General features: G+C 45.9%; 1 protein-coding gene and 2 long non-coding RNA genes across 5 annotated transcripts in view; 1 reads left to right on the top strand and 2 right to left on the bottom strand.

Annotated features, from left to right (window-relative positions):
- The window catches only part of LOC309537430, a 65,307-nt gene that overhangs the window by 35,890 nt on the left and 2,851 nt on the right, over nucleotides 1-26,566 (top strand). The window lies entirely within an intron of this gene.
- Nucleotides 2,685-3,558, bottom strand: LOC309537367. The gene is made up of 2 exons (XR_014221832.1): nucleotides 3,377-3,558; nucleotides 2,685-3,142 (listed from the first exon to the last, which is right to left on the bottom strand). It is a non-coding gene; the product is annotated as an uncharacterized lncRNA (long non-coding RNA).
- Nucleotides 4,663-26,209, bottom strand: LYPLA2 (lysophospholipase 2). 3 transcript variants are annotated; one of them, XM_082232111.1, is made up of 11 exons: nucleotides 26,089-26,172; nucleotides 21,541-21,616; nucleotides 18,599-18,704; nucleotides 14,886-14,917; nucleotides 14,119-14,184; nucleotides 11,574-11,621; nucleotides 10,686-10,756; nucleotides 9,292-9,365; nucleotides 8,184-8,285; nucleotides 7,780-7,956; nucleotides 4,663-6,862 (listed from the first exon to the last, which is right to left on the bottom strand). In XM_082232111.1, exons 3-11 carry the CDS (start codon nucleotides 18,674-18,676, stop codon nucleotides 6,812-6,814), a joined length of 699 nt encoding a protein of 232 aa, XP_082088237.1. In that variant the 5' UTR covers nucleotides 18,677-18,704; nucleotides 21,541-21,616; nucleotides 26,089-26,172; the 3' UTR covers nucleotides 4,663-6,811. The 3 variants fall into 3 exon arrangements, with proteins under 3 accessions (XP_082088237.1, XP_082088235.1, XP_082088236.1); XM_082232109.1 differs by lacking the exon at nucleotides 21,541-21,616 and having other exon boundaries at nucleotides 26,089-26,209; XM_082232110.1 differs by lacking the exons at nucleotides 21,541-21,616; nucleotides 26,089-26,172 and adding an exon at nucleotides 21,347-21,488.

The raw sequence follows: 26,566 nt of genomic DNA on the forward strand, positions 1-26,566 counted from the left end.
AAAAGGACGAAATACTTGATTTTTTGAAGTTAAAAAAAGGCCAGATTTTGCACCTCTGTGTTGCTAATAATCTATGATCCACCCTGCTTGTGGGCAAGCGGTTCACAGGTGAAGCTTTAACTCCCATGCCTGTTGCTAGAAGTTTTTTATCCCCACTGTAAGCATCACCCTGTGCCTGCCTACTCAGAAGCAATTCTTAATGTGTTCTGTGGGGCTTAGAAGCTGCATAACCTTGCCTATTGGAGTGAACAAGAGGAGAATCCATTTGAGGCTACCATCTTCCAATGTTTGAAAACTTCATTTAAAGCTCATTGCTCCCACTGTAAGCTACATGTAGAATTGCAGCTGACTTTTCCCAATTTTGGTGGGAGGTGGGTAGTGTCATGCTATATTCCAACTACATTGGGAAACATAACGTAGTGCAAGGGTTGCCAACCTTTTGGGGCCTGTGTGGCGTATTTGATATTTTGAGGAAGTGTCAAAATGGCTGCTGGGGGGTAGGCTAATTTACCTGTTCAGAGCAGCTGAGATGGTAGGTGTCCACTCCAGGGCAGCCAAAAAAATGTAGGCATATTCAACGTAGGAGAAACCAAGCCAAGTGCAAACACAATTTGAACAGGAAGATCAAACAGTCTCTTATGTTATATATATTTACCAAGACCTTTTGCAGGCACCGTAGGTGATACTGGCTGGCACATTACTGTTGGCAACCTCTGCCCTAGTGAGTTACAGTGCCCTGAAGAATGGCCATTTAGCAGCCTAGCTTTTTAAAGAACTCTAAAATCTGTACTGAAACACTTCTTTATTTGAGCACCATCATCTGAATGTGCATATAATTTTTAATGTAGGCAGAAGTATTTTAGGGCAAATTAGAAGTTCAATAAAAATAGGCACGTTATTAAAATTGTGCCGAGTAAGTAAAACATAATGATAGCCACTGCCACCAGAAACATGGCCAAGTAGCAGCAGAGGTGGCACTGATCCTTCTAAAAGGAGCCAGATTTTTCTGAGGTCTAAAAAAAACATATAGAAGGGCATTGGGGAAAATGCAATTGAATGATTATAGATAACTGTGTTATTCTTAGGGTCATCTGCCTGGAACACATCCCAGAAGGTACCAGAAAAATGTAAATCTTGCCAGTGCAAATTTGGTGGCTTGAGACTAAGGGGGGTGAGGTTTTTAAAAGGCTTGTTTTGATATATTTTTAGATATTGGAAAATATACACGAAATGATTAACACAGAGTAATAATTACTAGGCTCACTTCCAGCTTTTATTATAGCACCAGCAGTAACATGCAAGCACATCCTGGTGGTGAAACAGCACCCACCAACGTCAATGGGACTGTTTGCGAACAAGTGGATTAAGGCTTCCTGCCCCAAAGCCAGGTATTTACAAGGCCTTGCCTAACATACTCTGAGATAGCAGAGTAAGATTAGACTGCCACCTCAAGACGCACAAGGCATCTCTCTTTGTTGAGACAAAACGTAGGCAACAGGAACTTCCTTGTCCTCACTTAAGACAGATGCCTACCACACACACCCTGGCGATAGCAAGATCTATTGCAATGAGAATGCTGCCTTGGTTGGGTTACAAGTTTCCTGTGTGATTGAGGTGGGAGTTCCTGCTCTGCATGTAATGTTCCCATTTCAGTCCCTAAACATCTCCAGCTGAAACAATTCTCAAGGAACAGAGATCTTGAAGAGCCAGTGTTAAGCAGAGTAAACAATACTGTCCTCAGGGCCAGCCTAAGAGATCTAGCTGCCAGTGCCAGAAAGACAAAATAATGCATGCACACAGATGCACACCCCGAGCGGCATCTCAGCCTTACTTCAGTGCTGGTGATGGAACAGCATTCTCCACTGCAACTGGTGAAACAGGCGGCCAGCTGAGGGGGTGCAAGGCACAAGCACACAGCGCTAGCCAACACTTCATTGCTGCTCCCTACCTCTTCAACACCTGCCTAACAGTAGAGCTGGCCCTGACTCAATGAGGAGGAGAAGTTAAGAAAAACCCCTTCCAAACCGAGGGTGTTACATGGGAATAGTATCTCCTACCCAAACCACCAAATCTGCTTCTCTATTACATAAAGCCCTTTTGTACATACAGTATTTGGATTCAGAGCCATTCAGCAGTTAGCCTCAGGAGGCTTTTTTGTGCCACAATAAGGGCTAGAACCTTTTAAAATTTAGTAGACAAAACCAATATTTTCTAGGGAGTTTGTCTTGTGGGTCACATGTTGCACTCTAGAAATCAAAGATGGTAACTTGCAGTTTGTAGAATTCCAGTGTTGCAATAGGTATTTGGGCCTGGACTGGGAATATCTGTGATCAAATGCTAGTTCACAAATGAAGCCCACAGGTGGCCTTAGGTGAGTTTCTCTTTCCCCTGCTGCTCATCGTGTAGGAAAGTCACCTATAAGCTAATCTGCAACCCTCCAGATGTTACTGAACTGCAACTTCCATCAGCCCCAGCCAGCATGGCCAATGGTTGGGGGTGATGGGATATGTAGTTCAGCAACATCTGGAGAGTCACATACCAGCCGCCCCTGGCCTATGAGCTATTGCACAGGCTTGTTATTCATCTAAACCAAGAGGCGTACACAGTGCTTTAAACACTTAACGACTGTAGGAGAAACTGACACATCTTGACAACACTGAAGAAACAACAAGGTGAGGCACAGATGGTTGTGTTTGTTTAATCTCAGTGGAACACAAAAATAAAAATGATGTATGGGGAAGACAAAAGGGAAAGGGGGGTTGGGGAAGATAATTAATTCATGTGCAGGAACATACAGAAGCCACTGTTTTGCTTTGGCTTCCATATTCTTAACACAGTCCCTCCAGAGACACCCAAGACTTGCAGGCCACTTTGACAATTTGCTTTGAGAAGGATCTAGTCAAAATTGGCAATGGCAACAGCAGCAGAGTCCAGGGCACTTCTCTGTGTAACTCCTATACAGAACAATCCAATTAATGGTCAGAGAAGAGGAGAGCAGCAGCAGCAGCAGCCAGGCAGCCACAAGCACAGGAGGAGCATCACCCCTCATGTCTGCTTGCCTACGCTCACTATAGAGAAGGAAGCCAAGGCCTGGTCTGCAGATAGAGCAAAATGCAGAAGGAAAAGGACTGTCACCACAACACTTAGAATCATAGAGTTGGAAGAGACCACAAGGGCCATCGAGTCCAACTCCCTGCCAAGCAGGAAACACCATCAGAGCACTCCTGACATATGTTTGTCAAGCCTCTGCTTAAAGACCTCCAAAGTAGGAGACTCCACCACACTCCTTGGCAGCAAATTCCACTGTCGAATAGCTCTTACTGTCAGGAAGTTCTTCCTAATGTTTAGGTGGAATCTTCTTTCTTGTAGTTTGTGCCTTCCTTGTGAAGGCTGAAGTGGTGGTGGGATAACATGCCTAAATACTCCCTACGTAAAAAAGCAGCATACAACACGCACAAAGGTCCCTGCAGGTAGAAATCCAGCAGATCTGTTTGATGTGTTGCTACTTACAGGGATTTGAGTTTTACATCAGGGAGCATTCAAGAACAGTGCACACAAAACCCACCCAGTGGCGTAGCGTGGGTTGTCAGCACCCGGGGCAAGGCAAGTAATTTGCACCCCCTAACCCATGGATTTGCGCCCCCTAACCCTAACCCCCAGATGTTGCACCCGGTGCAGCCGGCCCCCCCTGCACCCCCCACGCTACGCCACTGGCGAGCGCCTCCTAAGCATGTGCAGAGCGCCTCCCTCCGCCCCCACCACGCGGAGCTCAGCCTGCGCGTGGGCAGGCCCTTTGCGTCGCGCGCGCTTGGCAATCCCCGGCACCTCTCCTCTCCTCTCTCTCTCCCTGGAGAAATGAAGCAGTGATCCGACAAGGAGTAGCGAAGGATGGGCGTGTTTCGTCCCTGATCCGGATGAGATCAAGGCGCCGGCAACGGGAAGGAGGCGGGGGAGAAGCAGGAGCAGGCCAGCCAGGGCTGCTCCAGACCCCCCCCCATCTCTCCCATCGCCGCTGAAGGGGTCATGGAGGCACTGAGCCCGGGAGGCGGGTAGCCAGCCAGGGCGCACCTACCCAACCTCGCCGTGCCCAGGCGCGCTGCTCTCTCCAGCTTCCTCCCGGCTGGGCCAGCGGCTCCACCTCTTCCTTTGCCTCTTTGAGCCGTTTAATTCCCAGCAAGTGATTAGCAGGGTCGGATCAGATCCTGTGCCAGGCGGCGCCTCCACCTCCTCCTCCTCCCGGCTTTGCTGCTGCTGCTGCACGGCTCTTTTCCCTCCACCGACGGCGCGCTGCACCTTGGAGAGGTTCCCGCTTCCTCGAGGGGGGCCGGCCAAACGGAGATGACGACCCCCCACCGCAAACAAGCCTCGATTGCTTGTCCCTTCCCTCTGGACTCACGCCCCCCCCCAGATGTTGCACCCGGTGCGGCCGGCACCCCTGGCACCCCCCACGCTACGCCACTGAACCCACCTTGCAATTGTGAAGTTGTACAGTCCTCTACTACCTTGGGATTCTACCACTTCATTCTGCTGCATGTCCAAGACCAGCCACAGTCCTCCCAACCACTAGAACGTCCAAACCCAAAGCAGAATATCGGAGGATTCAAACCCTCCACAGAGCAAGCAAGAGGCAGCTTTGCCATTTAAGCAGTCACTCAAAATGAGTCTAATGCAGATCAGTTTATGAAAGGATTAGTGCTTTCTGCTTCTCTGGTGATAAAAAGAGGCCATACAGAATATTCCGGCCCATTACAAACAAATCTCTCCAACCATTCCTGCTGTTTCTGTGAATGTGAGCTGTTCTGTCACCAAGCCATGTAATCTGGCCCTATTTCCAGTGAGATCTGGGAAGCCCCTGCGACCTGGAGGACGACCCAGCCAGTTGCCAGCTGCTAAAAAGGAAAGTCCCCCAAGTGGGAGGCGTTCCGCTTGGCAGTGAAGGCACTTTGCCTTCTAGAGAAGCCAAGTTTGGCCTTGACCAAATGATCCCCAAGGCTGGCAAAAAGCAGATTTTGGGGGAAGCAGCGGCTGCTCAGGGCAGAGGAGGAAGCCTTGCACTGAAAGCAGGAAGGGGAGCAACATCTCCTTTGGGGCTGCCATTGTGATGCAAGCTCTAGAAGGGCAGGCCAAGTATTCCTACATGGATATGCTGAGATCCCCCTTTGCTGCACATAGCTGTATAAAGCACTGGAAAGTGTAGCAGAGGGAGGGCTGTCCTAGCTTTGGGGGACCCCAAGCCCCTCCCTTGCTGTTGCTGCTACCAACCACCGAGGACCATACAGAGCCAGGGGAAGGAAGTGAGCAGAGAGATCCCTCACAAAGAGCAACACAGTAGGACAATGTGGGAGGCAACATTTAGCCCTTCACACAAAAAGAAGAGGAACGCTCCCTGAAGAGACATCTTGTCCCTGGCTGTCAGTGCTGGTGTCAGCCCACGCCGGTGGATAATTTGGGTGTGGGTGCTGAAGGGGTGATGGTAAGAGAACCTTGGCTGCTCAACAGCACAGCCCCCTGCCAGAAATGAGGATGAGAGCCTTCTGCTTGAGGTGAAAGGGGACAGTTACTGAAATAAAACAGACTAGAGACTTAGGGGGAGAGCCTCAAAAAATACGCCAGCCACCAGGGCTAGAAGGGAGAGAGGGGGACCGTGCTTGCCCATTCCACTAACAAGACCAGCAGGGTGGGGAGTGATAAGAGGGAGACTGCACCCCATAGACAAAAAGGCCGCTTGCAGCTACTCGATACAGACTGGATAGGAAGTGGAGGAGTGGTGCTTCTGAGAGCTGCGGTGCCCAAAAGGCTGCAGAGAACTTGCTGCGTGTCTACCTTCTGGACAAACGCTACCCTATCTGTGTAGATACAAAACAAGATAGACCCAATGGAGGAGACCACAACAGAGATGATTTTGAAAGAAACAAACAAAGGAATTTTTAAAAGAACATACATTAGAAGCAATTCCTGGTGAGGTGGGGGGCCCTCCACCACATTAACGCCCCAACCGATGGTATCTCCAGCCCAAGCTGGGAGTTGTTAGCACACTGAATGGTGCATGTGGCTGACTGGGGAGGAGCAGCCCCAGGACATGCTTGGAGGATGTACAGCAACCCGTCAGCCAGCCAGACCTTCCTCCTTTCGCCTGGCAGAGTGGATGGGATGGCAGAATAGGGATGGAATGATTGCCTGGGTGGGGCAGTTTACCTGCCTCCCCTGCCCCCAAAAAGCCAAGCACTGGCAACTCGAGAGGGGAGCCCTGACCCTACCTGCACCTCTAAGGTGGTTCCACCAGGACAGGCTCAGGCTCTGCATCACAGAAAAGGGGGGGCACAGGGACTGTGGGTGGGATTGTTGCAAACCCATCAGGGAGCTCAGATACCTTTGCAGATGCTCCCTGCAAATACTGTAACAGCGCAGAACACAGTCTCGTAATACCTTTGTTTTAAGCCTTTGGCTACCACCCAGTTCATTGCCACAGCAAGCATTTGTGTGGGGTTGGGGAAGGGGGGAGAGATAGCAAAGAAAGGCGGAAATCAGATGACCAAAAATACTAAATTTGCAAGGAGGCAGCCACATGGTTCTCAGCTGTACCTTAAAACCGCTCCGTACCTTCACTCCATGTACAGGAGAGAGAGGGGCAACCCTCCCTATGCACAGGAGGGGGGCGGTGCAGGAGGAAGGGAAAGGCCAGAGAAAGGAAACCGGCTGAAGTGGAGGTGGATTGCTGTGGCTCCCCATTTGCAGCTGGGCAGGTCAAGGTTAAAGATCACAGGTGGTGACCTCTGTCTCCTCTCCCTGCAACAGTCTCGAGTAGCTTTGTTTAAATCCTGGGCAGCAGCTTCTCAATGAATTCTTTCACAGCCATCATCTCCTGCACAGAGTAAAAAGAGAAGTAGTGGTTTTTGTTTGTGCGTGTGCTCATTCTCCTCCCCTTCAAAGACTTAACAGCCTCAAACAGTTCATGTGCTCCCTTCCGGGAGTGACAAGATTCTCTGCATTGAACTGAGGGTCATAAAACAGAAAAAAAGTCAAGAGCTGAAATGAGAACTGAGCTTATCAAGAGTCCGGGGGGTGGGGTGGAACTGGCCACTTTCCTTGTTATGCTACATGAGTTGCTGCCCACACATGTACGCTGATTTTCAAGTTTCAAGCAGTCTTTTGGCTGCCACAAAAGGCGGCTGCCAAGCCAGCTCACAGCAATTTATTTCGCTGCTCATATAAAATCAAAAGTCAATTGAAGCAAGTTGAGATTAAACAAAAGCCACAATTAAAGTGTCATGCTGGCACTTGGCTTTATCAGGAGTTTGGGGGTCTGGCCCATGAAAGCTGATGCCACAACCTTTAAGCTTCCACAGGGCACCTGCTATTTTTAGTACTCCAGACTAACACTGTTATCTCTTTTGAATTAATCGGCTAAAAAAAATACATATCCAGTTAAAGACAGCTGATTGCAGCAGTACGATATAATTAAGTGGGGGTCAAAAAGAGGCTGCCTCAGACCACCAGGTCTGCAAAGCTGCCTTAGGACACTGGAGCATACAAGCCATAATAAGGGCTCATGGCAGAAGGCACTTCAAGGAGTACCTCAAAGGATGCTTTGCTTTTGGATGCCATCCACCGAACCTCTGAAGGTCGAGGCACCAGGCATAGGACCTTCTCAGATACTCCCAGAGTAAGGGCATCTCAACCCTAATATCCTGGCATGCACCCTGGCTGCAACCAAGATATGGCACTCAACTAAGACTAGTTAGTCATCTTAGGAAATGGGTTTACCGGCTGCCAACTAACCTGAGGGCAGGAGCTGTGCATCATTCCTGGGTAGGTTCTGAATTGGACCCTGCTTGGAGTCACAATGCCCTTCAGTTTCTCGGCAGTGAGGGCTCCAAAGCGGACTGGGATCATGGGGTCCATCTCCCCATGGCACTGTAGGATGGGGATGTCTTTGTTCATGCTGTTATTTGCTGCCTGCAGGAGGAGGGGGGGGGGACAGCAGCAGGAGAAGGAACACCAAGCTGTGAACAACCCATTGCACTCTGGGAAATGCAGTACCTGGGCAAGCTAGTTGTGAAGGAACTGCTCTACCAGACAGGCATTTCCCAGTTGAGCAGCCACCCTGGCATGCACCAAGCCCAACCCACAGGGCCCACAGGGCCCACAGCAACACATTCAAGGGGGAGAGGGGGCTGCAGTACCTGAGGAAAGGTCTTGTGCAGGGGGAGCCAGCAGCTGAGGGCCACAATGCCAGCCAGTTGGTGTGGGCACGTGAGCGCCGTGTAGAGGGACAGTGCGCCACCCTGAAGCGCAACCAAGATTAGAAAGCAGGTCAGAGCTTGCTCCAGAAAAGACCCTCTACCAATGCAAAGGTGCACACAACTCTCATCTACTGCCACCCCTGTGAACAGCCCTCCCCACCCCACCCCTTTGTAGGAGATTTCCTGGTTCTTATGGCACGAATGGTATGGGGGGGGGACACACAGGTCAGTGGAGGCCACACTCCCAATGCAGAGAAGAGCCCTCACCGCTTCCTGCCCCACTTAACTGGTTGAGGGGGGGAAAACAGACCTAGTGCAACCTAAACCTTTCAAAAATATAGAACCAAATTCTGCAACTTGATTATATTCTACCTACACAAATTTCAAAGGCTTCCCTCTCTTTTTTTGCATGCAATGTTCAGCTTGCCAGAAGGAAACAGGGAAGTACAGTGGTACCTCGGGTTATGAACTTAATTCGTTCCAGAGGTCCATTCTTAACCCAAAACCATTCTTAATCTGAGGTGCGCTTTCGCTAATGGGGCCTCCCGCTGCCACCACGCGATTTCCGTTCTCATCCTGGGGCAAAGTTCTCAACCCGAGGTACTACTTCTGGGTTAGCGGAGTTTGTAACCCGAGGTACCACTGTAGTAGTTAGGAGGGCAGAAGTTCCCCTCCAGAAGTCTAACTCTGTCCCCACACCCATCCTTGGGTTGTAAGGTTTTACCAGACATTGCCCCAAAGCATGTGTTTCCCATGACAATAAGGGTTAGAAATGTGTTTTGAATGGAAAAAGTGAAAGCATTATGACTCAGGATACCACTTAACCTCAGTACTGTTGGAACAACTGCACACATCCACGTTGCTGCTCCAGAGGAAGCTATACCTCATCTCCCATGCTCCCCCCCCCCCCATTAGCAAGGTGGCAGCCGCTAGTTCTCCATGTTCCCCCAGCACTAGTGCTCATGTCCTGTTCCTCATTTCCAACCCCACTGTCCACACACCGGCTTGCCATCCTGAGGATGCAGCCTGCCACACACACACCAGTCACCTGTGAAAAGCCTCCCAGGATGATACGGTTGGCTGGGATCCCATTCTTTATCTCATGTTCGATCACCGCTTTAACTGAAATGCAGAGGGAGAGAGTTCAAGGTGGCATAATATCATAGGCCTTGCATCTCAGGTGCCAAATATGCTGGGTGCACAATAATTACAAAGACAAAGTCTGATGGCACAGATCTATTTCACAAAGTTTCCTCTGCTTCAAAATGTCATGTTTTTAAAAGGAGTGTGATGTTCTTTCTGGCAATGCCTCCGGTGGCAGAGATCAAGGGAAAAGGAGTAGAGATTGAAAAGGGGGGGAGGGGGAGCATAAGACAATCAACGTTTGCATTGGGCTCAGCTCTCCCTCATGAAAAGTGATGCCACAAAATACATGCTAGTCTTTTAAGATGCCAGAGGACTGTTGGTTTTGCTGCAGTGGACCAACATGGCTGTTTCTCTGGAATCTGAAGCTTGCCCAAGACCTCTTCATTGAATTCACAGCTTTTACCACTATGTCACACCAGCTTCGGAGAGAGTTGGTGTGAGATTGCTAAAACCCAGAAGCCACTCTTCTTTGGTGTTGAAATGTTTAAAAAGGCAGACAGTGCTAAGATGCCACACATTTGCAAATCAGGAATCCGCCTTGAGAGCACACATTCCCACTCTCTGGGTCTTTCCTGCTGGAGTGATTCATCTCCTCTTCTTCTCCTGCCAACATTAACAATTTGGGAATGGCTGCAAATCGGTGGTAGAACATTTGCTTTGCATGCAGAAGATCCTAGATTCAATCCCCAGAATCTGGATAGGGCTGGACAGACCCTTGTCAAAAAGCTGCCCATCAGCATAGACAGCACCCAGCCAAAGGTCTGACTAGGTAAGGTAATTTCCCATGTTGCTAGCCAAGGATTTGTTATACAGACCAATGCAAACCATGGTTACTACAACCAGCTTTCCTCATAACCATGGTTTCCATGTTTCCGATAGGAACTATGGCTTGCAACCACTGCACCTGCAACACAAAACTAGTTAAAACTGGAACGGGCAGGCAGGGGTGAAATCTTCTTGGAGAAGGGATAAATATGGTGTGGGAGTGGAGGATGGCTTAAGATATGCAAAACATTGTCTACAGGATGCCTCTGTTACATTTGCACCAGGAGGAAGTGTTTTAAAATAAGCCTTCCATGCATTCAGAATGTAAACATCCCAAACTGCTTCACTCGCTTTACTTTTTGCAAGAATTAGGAAGTGGGCCTTTTTGAACTGGGAATGTAAAAAAGGGCAGAGGCTCTTTATGACAGAACCCAAGTCTCTCTCTTTCTCTCCGGCTTTCAAATGTTGTCAGTTACAATTTGGAGAAATGTAGACCAGCTTTAACACTACCCCTGGGCAAACTTTTCTTACGGTTCTCAGCAGCTTTTTTAATTCCAGTTTCATCCTCGGGTGCATCAGGACTCAGGCCCATCAAATCAAACCTGGAAGAAAAAAATGCAAGTTAGCCCCTGTTCTCTGGTCCACCAGCAGCCTACATGAGGCTGGCTAAGCAAGCACATTATATGACTATATAGTGTCCTGGCAGCTTAGCTGTGCCATTCCAAAATCTTCTGTATGAAAGAATTAAAGTGATTAAGGGAGGACTCTGCTGGGAAGCTGGAGAGGTTTCTACCCGACAGACTATCTGCTGGCTGCAGACATGCACCAATTCAGAGACCTTCTTTCCACCAGGTCTTAAAAGGCAGCAAGCCTGCCTATGCTCCCCTGCTGTATTGTGAATATACATTAATGCCCATTGCCCAGAAAAGTAACCAGAGACACAGGAAAAATTTGTAGAAAAATCTAGAAGTGAAACCTGTAGGTGTTGAAACAATATACATTTCTTAAAAGACTGTTGAAGGGCTGTGGATCAGAACCCTAGGCAAGGCAAGTTACCTGGTAGGCAGTACCCCTCGACCTTATGGCCCAAATGTCTTATTTAAAGACGCACTCTTCATCCTCTACAGTGTTTGAACCCCAGCCTTATAGGCGTAGTCATGGTGTGCCCCCTACAAATCATGCACCAACCTGCCCTAGCCAAAAAGCATCGGCCAGCTTCCTCAGGTCCACTAAACCTTTACACACAGCTGCTGCCTTTAATTTCCCCCCATCACTCCTGGCAACTGCCACAAGCCCAGTTCTGGCTGCCATATTTCCTTATGATGTCATGCAGGCCAGAAAAAGAAGTGCCTGGGAGGCAGCAGGCCGGGGCACATCACTTATCTGTCAGCAATTAAATTAACATTGTTTTATACTAACCAGGATGGCATGACCATCTTCATGTTGAGGGTGACAGGGATCCTAGGCCTGCAAGCATATGAGAGGGTGGGAGGAGGGAGAGAGAAAGAGAGAGAGAGAGAGAGAGAGAGAGAGAGAGAGAGAGAGAGAGAAGCAGGCAATTATGCTCCAGTAGGAAGAGACAACAGGACATGAGGCTCCTCACAAACCTAAGAAACCTCAACTCATCCAGACTCATCCAGACATAGCAGAGTTTGCAAAAACCTGCAAAGGCTGCACATTCTATCAAATCCTGAACTTGTACAATGTGACTCCAAAAGGTATGGGATAAACGCGACTGAGTTCCAGCTACAGAACTGCTAGCTGTTTTCCCCCCAAGTACCCAACCTCAGGGTCTGCCCAGGTAGGCTTAGCTTTGCAAAGAAGCAGGTGACAAAGATCTTTACATATGCGCGCACACACACAGCCTGCTCTGCTTGCCCTTACTTCCTTTCTAAGAAATACACACAGTCCCTCCTGGATCAGGCAGCGTTTGGTGTGGTTGCCAAGCAGCCCACCCTGGGACCTGGACATTTGGGGACTGACTTGAGCATGAGCTAGGTGCTTTGGCTAGAGTTGCTGAGGAAGCAGCAGCTATCTCCTTTGGGCTGAAAGGCTCACGAGCCTGCACTCACCACAGTGGGCACAGGGCTTTGCATGTCTGCCTGTTGCTACCAACAAAAGAGCCGAACTCAAGTAGGAGCAGTCTGCAAGTCACTCCATTTTGTCTTAAATCTGACCCAGGTAGCGTCGCAAAAACAGACACGGCTGCTTTGCAAGGTAAGCGGGGGGTGGGGGGAGATATTGCAGGCTGAAGGCAGAACTGTGTGGCTCTTCCCAGTGTTTTGACAGAAAGAATGTAGGTGAAGGCAAACATCAGCTCTTTTGGAGCCTATTTTACTCATACTGCCATTACCACTGCAAGTCCAGGTTCAAAGAGGTGCCTAGGAAGGGAAACTGATGCCTGTTTATCATCTTGTATGGCACCCAGACCCACCACTTTAGCCCCACCCCAGCTGATGCATCCCCACCTTGCTTGTCAACATGCTCTTTGTGGCAAACCTAAAGATTCCCCAGTGTAAGGGGGGGGGGGCACGATGGTCCAGTTGTGGGGTATGTTCCACCTGGGAGCTGCTGGGGGTGGGGACTTGGTGAAGGGAAAACCAGGTCAAACAGACTCTCAAGTTTTGTAACAAGGGCAAAATTATTTGTGAGCCCCTCTTAGTATGTGCTTGGCAGATACTACGTTTGTCCAAAGCAAGCAAACTGGTGCTAAGGGCTGAGGTGGAGAGGCAGTGTGCTTTGTACCTCAAAGATAATATCAGCTGATTAAGGCTGACATCCTCGTGGAGAAATGGTGGCTTCTGTTAATGTTGGTCGGTCAAGAAGTTTGCACTAACTGACCTCCAGGTGTTCAACCTGGTTTGGTCAAAAGTCAACATCATGTCTGATGTCTATTTTTCAGATTGGGTCACCACTATGATATTAATGTACTAACCTCAATCTGTAATATTTAATATGGCTGTTTTACCATAAACACCAAATTATTGTTTTTTGTTGTGATGTTCGTGCGATTGTAGTATTTTACAGTTTAAAATCTTCAAAAAAATTGATTGAAAAAGATTAGAATATCAGGGATAACACAAGGATTGGTGGGGATGGGGTTTTTTTGGTTTTTTTGTGTTTTTTTGCAAGGGCAGAATCTTAAGCGGGCAGCAAAAACTTAAGCCATAGTCCCTAAAAAGCTATAGGTTAAGTGCTATTCTCACTTTGAGACAGCCAGAGCTGGCTTGATCCAAAAAGAAAGAGAACTGGGATGCAGCTGAGATTCTGCCTTAGCACATACATATATTTCTATTTTAAAAGGGAAAAAGTGGACGCAGGCAGGAAAAACATCACAGCCCAATTCCACTAATGGAATATATATTGTATTGTGCTTAAGGAAGCCAAGTCTCTGGCACTGGGGCAATGATGCACATAAGAGGAGCTCTGCTGGATCAGATCAAAGGGCTACCTACTCTAGCATGCTGCTCTCTACAGTAACCAACCAGAAGCCCAGAAAAGCTCACAAAAATGACGTAAGGCAACAACCTTATCCTGCCTCTCAACCTACAAGGTACCAAATTACATGACAGCAAAGCTGTCAGAATGCCTGCAAACTAGTTTCCATGGGTGAAGAGAATGTTTCCAGTTTGGCTAGGATTAAAACCACACACAGGCCTTAAGGGAACCGGTGTTCCGCACCTCCTCCCCATTGTTGGACTTTGGTTCCCATTAGCCCAGTTACCATGGCCATTGGTGAGGGATGATGAGATTGCGCTGGCTGGGGCTAATGGGAGCTGCAGTCCAGAATGACTGAAGCGCACTAGGCTGGGGATGGTGAGTGTATTTTCTGAGTTTGTAAGGGAAGCTTATTTTTGGCTGGAGGAAACTAGACTGATAAGGGGAACACACACCCCAAGCAGAGGCCTGTTTCCTGAAACATATGCAAGCCTTAATTGTAACCCAGGGCAGAGGCAACACTTACGCATGAGGGCAGATGTATTTCACATAAGGAAGCCGGATGGAGGACAGGGCCTCAGCCCAGCTGTGCCTGGAGTAGGGAAGGCAGAAAGAACATAGATCAGAACTTGCACTGCACAGCAGACAAACTAAAATGGAGAAGCAAGCATTTTCCACTGCCTGTCTCCCCCACCAAAACCCATTCTACTGGAAAGCCATGGTGGGACATTTTCATAGCTGCCAACTGTGGTTAGAAGCATTTATGCAAAACTATGCATAAAGACCCAAGTAAATTTATATACCCTGTATGAGTAACTGCAATCCAGTAAAGTCGGTAAGTTCTCCTCCGTCTGGTGCAGCATCCCAACAGGAGAGCTCAGCAGTCAGTCCACACAGACCAGCATTCCCCAGCCTGGTGCCTTTCAAATGTCTTGGACTATAATGTCCATCATCCCTGACCAATGGCCATGCTGGAATGGGCTGATGGGAGCAGTAGTCCAAGGTTTTTGGAAGGTACCAGGTTGGAGAAGGCTTGTGTAGACATACTGAGCTAGATAGACCAATAATCTGATTTGGTAGAAGGCATTTTCCTATGTGAAAATGTGTTCTGGATTGGTAAACTACTGCTTTTGTCTCAACATCTCCTCATTCCAATCCTGCCGCTGGCTAGAATATTAACATTCAACATTTCCCAACTAGAAACAGGAGCTTTTTCGGGTCCAGGCTGCTGGAACAAAGAAGGTTTCCCCCTTCCCTTCTTGCCTCAGTTACTAACACAACCCAAACACTCACCCTGTGTCTCCAAGCCCATGTAAAAAAATGACCTGTGAAATCAAGCAGAAAATAACACATTAGGCAGCACACCAAGTGCAAAAGTGCTACCAAAGCACATCAGGAGCATCCTGTGAGACCAATTAGTTGCCCCCCCCCAAAAAAAGTGCAGCAGTGAATTATGCTAAAGGGGAAAAGCAGGAAGGACCCAACCTAAAGGGAGGAGGAGAGGCTGGGAACGAAGAGCCTACACATCACCATGTGTGTGCCCCAGCTGTAATAAGAGAAGATGCCTCAACCACACCCCACGTCACTGAAAAGGGACTGCTAACACATCATGTACACATCTGCACCTGGAAGACAGAGGCAAACACAAGACGTCAGCTGAGCCATGCAGAGGCCCATCATCTAGGATTCCTAAACCTAGGAATCTAGGAACCTAGGAGTCCTAAACCATCATCTAGGATTCCTAATCCTAGGCACTGTGATAAGCTCACCCCATACATGCCCACTTGACTGCTTAGATCTCCAGAACCAACACTCTACAAATGCCACAAAGCATGCATTCCACACTTGTGAGAAATCCATCCTTTAGTGTAGCAGAACTTTGGAACTCCCTGCTCACTTACAGGAGGAGGCGCCTACTGTAACACTTTCAGTGCCTGGTAAAAATTTGTTCATTTCAGCAAGCCTACTCAGGCATGTAGCTGCAATTTGTGTTGTTAAATTTACTTATCTTCTTTTGTATTTTGAACTTTTTGATGTAACTTTTTAAATGTTTGCTTTTGCTGGTATTTTAAAAGGAATGTTATAGATTGTTTGTAAACCACTTAGAAGTCTTTTGTTTGAGTAACCATTATATAAATGTTGTTTAAAAAATATGCCCCACCCCCAATAACTTCTGGGTCAAGGTTACTGCTTTCTGTGAATTAATCCGACAGGCTGCTACCACCTCCTCTCCTAAACCTTGCCTATTTCAAGCATTTAATATTTCACCTGAAAGAAAGTATAAGCTTTCGCAGGATCACAATATCTAGCTTCCTGAGAATCTCCATTTTCAAAAAGAAGATGTTTCTAGCCTCTATGGCTTTGAGGCCAAGTGGGTATGATCGGCAAAGTCTCAAAAACCATAGAGGTGACCCAGTCTGGTTTCTAGTGGTTGAGGCTTCTGAGCCTTGCATAACTCCTCTGCCCCCTCTGCATAATACCGTATTTTTCCATCTGTAAGATGCCGTCATGTATAAGATGCCCCCTATTTTTGGGGACGCATATTTAAGAAAATGGGGGGTGGGAAGAGATGTATCTGTATATAAGATGCCCCCTAATTTTTGACATTTTTTTGGGGGGGGACCTAGTCTTATACATGGAAAAATACGGTATATTTATTTGCTGAGAATGGAAACAGTAGAAGTTGTGCAGTAAATTATGTATAATAAAGAAATATTGCACAAATTTGCAAAAAATTATACAGGTTTAAGAATTCAACATTTCTTGCTGAAGAACAGGGCAATTTATCTTAGCATTGAGAATCACAGTGATCTAAAGGTCCTATTTAAAAGGCAGGCTCTCCATGCAACGGAATCTGGCCTTTCGAAAATTCACCCAGAAATGCTGGTGCACAGCTTCTTGCACCCCTCTGTTATCAATGTTATTCTTGACCAGCAGCCCAGATAGAGGAAACCAAACACCCCCTAGCAGAGCTGGATGTGCTTTGCTTCCCCATTTCTGTTGGCAACCACAAGTTCCAGCCTTCTTGAAGAAAAACAGAGTTGTTCATTAGAAAGGTCAGGGAAGTTAGCAATTCCAGTCCAGGTGAGAGGGTTAAAAAGCTTCCATCAACCAGCTCCATGGCTACATCTCTGCAGCAGGTTACCACACTGCTAAACCCAGCAGTATTTTGGCAGTGACAGATCCACTTGCGGGCAGACAGGCCTGTTCACACCATCAGTTACCTCAGTCATGTCTCCTGAGCAGCTTCAATCTCTGTTCACAAGCCAAGACTGTTCACAAGTTAACTGAGGAGGCATACTCCAAATATTTACACCTGAGTATTCACATCCACTCCCCATGTGTCAGACCACCAGAGACCCTCGCAGAGAGGTTAGTGCAAACTAACTTCTCGTGAATCTCTTCACAGGATTTACCCAATGGAAAGCTAGAGACTTGTAAAGCTTTGCTTCTGTTGCAGATCTTGATATATGGTTTGGCTGCTTATGAGCTCTGAAAAACATGGCTTTCATTTCTAGTGGAAGAGGAAGTTCCTAGCCATTATCACTGTGGTCTTTGGGAGAGGAAATTCTACAGTTTCCTTTCCCTTCCTGTGGTTCCAAATGGTTATGCCAGAAAACCTATTACTGTCCTAGTTCCATCTTTCATTTAAAACATCCATTCTTCTCTCTTATGTCTAACCCTCACCAAAACGGCTACAAATTCTACAAACACCTCTGCCTATCCCATCTCAATCAGCACACATTACAACGAAACTCTCAATCCCACAGAGTTCTTGACCATCCGAGGGTTGTTTCACAGATTTAACCCCCCACCCCACCCCACGGAACTTGGGTGCAAAGGGGAGTTGGCTCTTTGAGAATTTAATCTCACTCCTTCCTACAGTTCTGAAACATTTAACACCCTACTCCAAATCTTCATATGCCATCAACCTTTCTCTCTGTCCTTTAAAAAGGAAACAGAGCCACAATTACACCTGCAAATTAATCAAGAGTCATTTGCTTAATAGAACAAGATGATGGGCTTTACAAAGTAATATTTGCTGAATTCCAGAATGCAATAATTTCTGTTGGCCAGAATGTGGCAAAATTTAGCATCTTTTGTCTGTTGGGCACATATGTTCGGAAAAGCTCAGTTACTAGTCCTCAGGAATGCAGAAAACAAACTTTTTTAAAAAAAAAAGTGTTCTGGGGGTTGGCAGAACTAACCAGTGGTCAGAAGGGAGCACTTCTGGTGTCTCCTTGCTTCCTGATCACTCACAGCCATGCCCCTGGAGACCACTCATCTCTCTGCTCTCACAGCACTGAGGAGACCAAATACTGAAAAATAATTATATACAAATAAGCCGATCTAGGCAAAATGTGTTTGATTTATGTAATGTGTTTTCCTTGCAGAATTTAGATCTTTGTGAAGGGGAGGGCATGGTTCACACAGATAGGCAGGAAATAAAACTGCAAGGTACATCTGATGGTGCAAATGCAGGCAGAGCCAGCAACAAGGGCGAGGATTATAGGAGCTTGGGAGCCTGGTGGGTGTCAGTGTCATTTCTGCAGAAGCGCCTGGCCATGATGGTTGACAGCAGCAGCCCCATATTTGCATTAAGGGGGTGGTAGAAAGCAAGCCTTGGCTATTATTTCCTTGTTAGTGCAAGAGTAGTAGCGTCAAGGCCAACACAATTTGATACAGCTGGGCTAATTACCTGCCAGAGGCAGCGGTGGTGTTTTGCGCAGGTCCTACACAAACAACATTGTGCTGTTTACTGGAAAGGAACGAAACCATGTTGATCTCTTCCCGCAGCCCTCCCCTTACCAAAGTTTCTCTCTGCACAATTCCTCTGCCACCACCCCTTTCTCTCAAACAGCTTCTGAGTTAAAGGGAGGGCAGCCCCTTGACATTAGCAGCAACCAAGAGGAGGGGGGTGGAGGAAAGAAATCCAGTTAATTCCCCTAATCTTTCTGGATCCCGACAGATGGCAAGCCAAGGAGAGAGACAGAGAAAGCCCTTACCGCTGCAGTCTCCCGCTCTGCCCCTGAAATGGTCACGGCATCGGCGAGGAGGGGGACAGACATGTTGTTACCGCACATACACCAATAGAGGTTTCACAGCTCACGGCTGAAAGACACAGAGATAGAGAAACACACACACATTTATTATATGCATAGCACTTTTAATTTAAGAGCCGCTCTGCAATGCTTAATCTTGTTGGACCTTACAACTATGCGAAGAGCTAGGTCACTTTTATAACCAGGCAGGGTACAGAATCAAAAGGGGTGTGAAAGTCTCTCTTCAAATGTGTGCATGATGTACAAGTTCCCATTCTGAAGCCCATCAGGTTTCATCTCTTTCCCTGTCCTACATAAGGGCTAGAAGCTTGCTCCTAGGTTAAAACTGAAAACCAAGATTTTCAGAGCAAAGGTTGCAACCCAGAAACCTTGGGCTTCAGACCAGCACCCAAGACCAAAAGCCACAAACAACTAGCTCTCAAGGTGGAATATCCACCTGGAAAACCTGGATCAGCTAGTTCCAGCAGTTGACAGTGGCAAAGAGAATATTCCATCTCTAGGCAAAGCAAAAATCCAGTCTGGTTTCCAAGGAGACTTTACATTTGCTTAAAAAGTTCATCTGGGAAAGTTTCCGGTAGATATGAACTAACAAAAAGAAGGCTGCATACAGGCCAGGTGCAAAAAGACTAACATACACAACGTTTAAAAGCCTTGAATACTTTAAACTCCAACCTATCTCAGGCCATGGATCTCTTCTTTAGACCATTATTTAATATAAAAGGTGAAACACAAAGAGTTGCCTGAAATGTGACCTACAAACATTCCACTGAAGGACACATGCGAGGATTCAGATTATTAATACCTCTGAAAACATTTCTGTACCCTTTTATAGTTGTCCTCTAGTAGACACACGTCAATGAATTACAGAGTTGAGGTCTGTAACAGATTATCTAGTCAGCAAAATCCTATCCTATACTGAAACAACCATGAGGGTTTGTCCCCGAGTATTTAATCACAAGGTGCTTTCCCACAAATTAAGTATGAACCCGTTTAATGTAGAAATATAAGAGTAAGAAGTGCTACATTCATAAAAGGCAAAATTCAAAACCAGGATGCAACTAGAGGAATATACCGTAGGCACAAAATAATATGTATATGTGTGTGTGAACACATTTCGAACAGGCTAAGAATTGGCTACCACATGGTAGCTGAGCTCCCAATCTGTATTTCCCAACTCTGAGGGTTTTCAAAGCAACCGTGACTTGTTTTTCAAATGCTGCTTATCTGTTATATTCAGTGATATGGTTTGATAAGGGTTCCCTGTAACATCCTGCCAAAGGCCTTGGGAGGCACACCTTAAGGACAGAGTGGGAGTCAGTGGCTTTTACAAAACTGCAGCATAAAGACCCTGATATTAAGCCTGGGATTTCTCATCCCAGCAAACCCCTCCTGCAACCAAAAAGCTGAAGGTTTAAAAGTAGTTTTTGTCACTTCAATGCCACCAGTAAAGGACAAGGCTATTTATATAACCACTGATAACAGTGCAGGGGCATAAAGATTCAAGAGTCTGTGCTGCCTCGGCTGCTACTGATGCAGCCAATACCATGAAAAACAAGAGCTAACTATGACCACAAAAGCCAGGAAGGTATCAAGCCATTGCCACACTGCCAGTACATCTGGAAGCCTATTATTAACCTAATCACGCAATGCAAATCATCATACTACAGTGGTACCTCAGATTACATATGCTTCAGGTTACATACACTTCAGGTTACAGACTCCACTAACCCAGAAATAGTGCTTCAGGTTAACAACTTTGCTTCAGGATGAGAACAGAAATCGCGCTACGGCAGCGCAGCAGCAGCAGGAGGCCCCATTAGCTAAAGTGGTGCTTCAGGTTATGAACAGTTTCAGGTTAAGAATGGGCAGCTTCCAATCAAGTGTTAAAAACAATACAGCATTAAATATTAAAAACTTAAGATAGCCGCTTATTTCCTTCACATCTGAAGGGAGGGCGTCCCACAGGGCGGGCGCCACTACCGAGAAGGCCCTCTGTCGGGTTCCCTGTAACCTCACTTTTATTTTCTCCTTCTCATCCAAATCAACAAATGGAATTCATTTCCACTTCAGCATCATCATCTGCTTAACTATTTCATGATCCAGTCCTCCCAACTTTTCATCAATTTAGTCTAAAGCCTCTGAGTATTCCCCTTCTCCATTTTCTGCATTAATCTCTGATCTGATCATTTGAAATTATTCAGTCATCAACTGTTGAACTACACCAACAGTCACTGGAAGATCCAAAAGTGACTTTACCATAATGGACGCTTTTGATGTTCTGGATATTATTAGCAACTCAGTCTAGCTTAGTATTTCCACCTTAAAATCACAGCTGCAACGTGTCTTATCTCATATTAACTTCTAACCCACAGCTGGCAATGGCCACTTTACTTTCAGTTTTTTCAGTTGTTTGGTGGTAGGAAAAGAGAAAAAGGGTTAAAGATTTTTCACACAGAGGTTTCCCTTGTCCATTTAATCATTATTGTCAACAATAAATCTGGAATTTTGCTCTGCCGTAGACACTCTGCCTTAGACAACAATCCGTTTTCCTTTCTGTTTTCCTTAATGACGGAAGGTGTTACTTACAGATTTTCAGATTGTAGATTTTCACCAGCTGATGGAGGGAATTTTTGTTACAGTTTTCCTTGTCCCAGAAGTGTTTTAAAAAGAGAGGGTGTGGGTCTTTCTTACCTGTGAAAATTGATTACGTGGAGTTTGGGCACGATGGCAACTCGTCAGTTTCCCAGCTCGTTATAACTCCCGTCCAAGCCACCAGGCATATAAAAACAGTCTCGATCAAAGCATTTGAGGTCAACTCCCAGATCACCCTTATCTGCATAATGATTAATAGTCAGACTATCTGTCTATTATCAATTACTACATACCGTAATTATCTTCTGTAAGCAGGAGCTAACAGAGAGGCAGCCAAACCGCCATTCCTCTCCCCGGAAGTCCTGTAACCTGCCCACAAATTGAGTGAGATGAGGACATACCAAGCTTGTTTATTCCATACCATCATTTTAAAGCCTACCAAAAAAGTGACTACACAGTACAGTATTCAAGGTTAGAATTCCATAAAGGCAAAGATCAGGGCCACAAACCTGTGCAAGGGCCACGTGTACATAAATCCACCAAAAAGCAAAGAACTTAAAGGTGCCTAATTCTATGTTGGGCAGTGACCAAAATATTTAAATTGCTATGCACATAGCATAGGTTGTTTAACTCCAGTAACACCTAGAGTGTCACAGATTTCCTATCCCTAGTATATATGATCTCTGAGCACAAGATGTTGAAAAGGTTGGTGCAGAAAATAGCAGGATTCCCTCATTCAAGGCACCCTGGCTCATGTGAAAAAAGCCATGAGAAATACAATCCCTAACTGTTAAGAAATCATAATCCCTTCCTCTCCCAAATGCATGCCATGGCCTTATTTATACGAAGGAGTGTAAAAGAAATGTGTCAGATAGTAAACCTGGTCATCTGTGCATTTAAAAATTAGAATCAGACACTGGCATCTTAGTACCTTGAATACATTTTCACCTCTATACAAGGTACTCACCTTGAAATTAACACTGGTACTGTAATCTAATTACCCCCCCCCCCATTTTACACAATACATTACTTAGGCTTGCCTCCTTTTTTTAAAAAAAAGCATACCTGCATGTAGGGCCCATTCATTCCTAGTTGAGGAACAGATGTGAAAGTCTGTCAAATATAAGGACTGAGGAGAGGGGAAAACATTTTACAGAACCTCATGCTAAACCATGCTAAATCTGAATAAGATAGGTAGTTTTCAAGAACAATGACAATTTTGCTTGAATTTAAGAGAACTCACTACTTAGCACACACTTACAGCATCATGGAAATCAGCTTCCTTATTGGAACACAGCCAGCGTAACACCATTTATTTTTAAGGAATCCAGTAAACTACGGATTAATTAGGCTAACTGCTGTCCCTGCTACTGATAGAAAACCTTATTAAGGGCTAGAATTGTTAAACATATAGAGAGGAAGAATCAGCTGAGGAATTAGTATGCTGAGGAAGATTCAGCACAGCTTTTTCAAGGATAGTTCTAGCCATTTTTTGAAAATTCCTTGAGCATTAAACATGAGACCTGCCAGACATATAATTTTGTCAAAAGATTTCAGAAAATTCAAGAATACAACATCTCAAAAGCTTTTGACAAAACTTTTTATCAAGGGCTGCTAAGAAAAAAAACCTTAGCATTCTGGTTAAAAAACAGGAAACAGACATTAGAAATAAATTGTCAATTTTCACAGTGGTGGGAAGCAAACTAAACTCCCTCAGTTCTGAATTGAGAATGGCGTTATTTCACCTATTCATAAATTATATGGATCTGTGGGAAACAATGAGGTAGCAGTAGAAGATAAAGCAATTTTCAGACAGGATAGAAGAATCCCAAGGAAAGAGACTAAAATAAAACAGCCATTACATATATAGAAAACTGTGGTGCACCTACTATTAGAATACTAGGTTACCAGTTGCTCTGTCTCAAAAGGGATATTCTCAGGAGGATGAAGCTACTGGCCAATAACCCTGGAACAGTTGGAATATCCATGTTCAGAGGTAGCATACTACAGAATATCAGCTGCTGTGGACAAACAACAGGGGATGGCTCTCATCATACCCTGCTCATGATTTTCATTTAGAGACATCTGGCTAGCCACAGCTGGAAAAGAAAGCCGGACTAAAGAGACTTTCTGCAAGGCAATTCTATGCTCTTATGACCAGCACTTCTTTAGGAGAATGGATTGGGGAAAATGAACATTCCTTGTCCATATCTGAGTGATGGGGCAAGAGAAACAAGCTATTCAAATGGCAAATGGAATTTCATTTGTGTTCTCTGCTCATTCTCTAGTAACAAAGAGAAGTCATGCAATATTAATAATAATGCTTGTTCAGTAATAACAGCACTCTCAGAGCTAAGTACATTGCTAACAAAATCAGTCCCAACATGCTCCCAAAATACATGACATGAGTGAGTCCAAAAGCAACAGTAGCATAAAACTTTTATTAGGACCAACTAAAACACTACAAAAGAGTGAGTTTCAAACAATTTGAAAGGTTGCTCACTACTTGGTAGTGTTTGAGGTGGCCCTAATAAAGGTGTTATGACACTGCTTCTGGATTTTTTTCTAGAAGACCTAACAACTACTTGTAATTGTTGTTTGCTGGTTCAAAGAAGTCTCTCCCTAGTGCCTCCTGAACAGGATGTCATAAGTAGATGGTTGCTTGGAAAGAGAAACCAACTCTTTAAGCACTATTTCACACAAATATGTTGTTCTTTCCCTGATATCAATTCCTATGCTATAGTAAAAAAGATACTTCATTTCTTATAGGACACATAGCCCAACAAGCTGGAAATGGTTTATCAAACCTCCATGCTACAATGTGAAGCATTTTACATGCCTGAGATGTATGGGGAAAGGGACTATACGTATTAAGAATAAATCCTCTTCCCTTCAAACCTTTCCCACACATTCTATTTATTGCTGTGGTGCTTTCAACCTTTGCAAATGGACCTGAGTACTTAACACAACATGAAATAAACTGATAGGATTTGCTACTGCCAGAAGTAGTGATTGATAGCCAACCGAGATGGTTTTTAAAAAGGATCAGACAAACCCATGGAAGGATAGGATTAACAGAAACTCTTAGCCACAAAAGTTCAGCAAAGCCTCCATGTTTAAAGAGAGTATAGCTGAGCATCAGATAATTGGAAAGGCAAAAGGATAAGGCTCTTGCTTTCATGTTCTATCTTGAAGCATTTAGTTGGCTGAAGACAGCATGATTAGTGGGCTCCTAGTCAGATCTAGGAATGTGACTTGTGTGTACTGTAATGAAGAACACTGTGCTGTGCATCTTCAGCCAAAACCACAACTCATCAGCTTTATTCCATTATAACTTGCTCAGGAAACTCTGGCCTTGCTGAATCAATTAACTTACAAATCACTCCGATGTGTTTTTCACAAACTGAGTTTTTGTGTAAGTCAAATTATAACTTCTGGCATGCTGACTGCAATCTTAGGCAATCTTGGAATGCCAAGGAAACATGGTTAGATCAGTCTGTAGGTTAACTAAGGTTTAAGACATTCAAACTTGTGGTCAACTTACAACTAACGAAGTTATTATTCCTTCCTAACGAATGTATGTCTCTCTCCCGCTTTAAATATTAAAGAACCCAGCCCATGAGAGACACCCATTTTTTATTGATGTGTGATGGCAAAAGTTCCAATGTAATCTACAGTTATCACACAATACAACATTGTAGTAAAGCTATTTTGTTTCAACAAGCCTTTGAGTTCAGGTGAATCGTATTATTTTAGTTATCAAAGTTATGTTTTTATGCTGCTTAGTTTATTATTATTTCATACTGTTTTATTATACTTGCAATTCACTTTGGACATTATTATGCAATGGAACAAAGACAATATATGCTTTTAATAATGAATGTGTTGTCCACCTTTGTTCTCGGAATAAGGTAGAAGATAGAAACTGAGTGAATATCATCTATTATTTGCAAGGGTACCTACAATATATGCAAAGGTTGTAAGCAGTTATAGGTACTCAGGTCACTGCTCACAATAAAAATACAGTTTGCATGAGATACTGCAGCATGCAATTAACTTCTCTCCTATGATTTGGCACAGCTTTGGTTCTTATCCTTATTCTTATTAGCGTCCCACCCAGATTCCTCCCCCCCCCCATTCATCTGCACACATACATTCTACCCACGACTGCTTGCATCTTCCTGCCCACACTCATTCACCCTCCTCATCCCCTGTCCTCTTAGGATGAGCCCATGCCAAGGAAGAGAAGGGTGGGCAGCTCCTGTATATCAAAGGAAAATGTAAATGTAAACTGGGAAGAGATGAGAAAAAATATGCACCTGCCAGGACACCTTTAAAAACACACACACACAACTCTCAGAATGACAAGGAGTCCTGGCAGGTGCATATTTTTCTCTCATCTCTTCCATTGCATCTGGGCCATGTTAGCACCTCCTCGTGCTCCTAACCCTCCATCACTGACCTCTTCCCATCTGCAACCCCTGGACACCCCCCCCCCAAAAAAAAAATCCAGTACCTCAAAGCCTCTTCCACTTTCTCAGCTCCCCTTCGCTCCTCGCGAGTGTCACCTCCTGGCCACACCTTCCCTCCAGCCCGCCCCACCCTCTGCCTCCCTCCAGCCCACGCCCCCTCCGCTCCCACCCGCGCCCTCCCCCAACCCCTTACCTCACAGACCTGGGCCCCTTCGCGTGCCCCCCCCCCACTTCTACCAACAGCCCGCCGCTCACGCAGACACCGGCCCACCCTCCTCCTCTCCCCATACAGAAGCCCCCTTGGCGAAGAGACTCTCCCCTCGAGGACGGCCCCGGTTCTAATTGCTCCTCTCCCCCACTCCCGCTCACCTCCTTCCTCTTGTCTCTTTCTACCCGGCTTCCAACTGAAGAGGATTCAGTCAGTTCTCGAGCTCACCAGACGGCTCCGGAACTTCCGCCGCCGTCGCGCGCGAGGTGGGCGAGTCCGCCCAAGCCTCGGCCCCGCCGGAAGTGTCGCGCGCCGCTCTATCCCGCTGGAAAGAACGGAGTCCGGAAGAGGAGCCTCGAGGGGCGCGGCCATCTTGGTTGGCTGAAGTAACGACCCGCGGGGTTCGTCGTGCCGGTGTCATAAATTAAATGGCTCAGTATTTTCATATGGCTTTTTGCTGTTATTACAGTGGTACCTCGGGTTACATACGCTTCAGGTTACAGACTCTGCTAACCCAGAAATAGTACCTCGGGTTAAGAACTTTGCTTCAGGATGAGAACAGAAATCGTGCTCCAGCGGGGGAGCAGCAGCAGGAGGCCCCATTAGCTAAAGTGGTGCTTCAGGTTAAGAACAGTTTCA

This window comes from Podarcis vaucheri (assembly GCF_965113315.1).
Source record: "Podarcis vaucheri genome assembly, chromosome: 7".
Classification (NCBI taxonomy): Eukaryota; Metazoa; Chordata; class Lepidosauria; order Squamata; family Lacertidae; genus Podarcis; species Podarcis vaucheri.

Bases quoted from the DNA above. Each gene is read 5' to 3' on its own strand.
- LYPLA2 (XM_082232109.1), bottom strand. From the start codon at position 18,676: ATGTGCGGTAACAACATGTCTGTCCCCCTCCTCGCCGATGCCGTGACC. The intron at 9,366-10,685 runs GTAAGAAAAGTT...TCTGCATTTCAG, and splicing joins TAAAAAAGCTGCTGAGAACC to TTAAAGCGGTGATCGAACAT. The intron at 8,286-9,291 runs GTGACTGGTGTG...GTTGCGCTTCAG, and splicing joins TCCTGGGAGGCTTTTCACAG to GGTGGCGCACTGTCCCTCTA.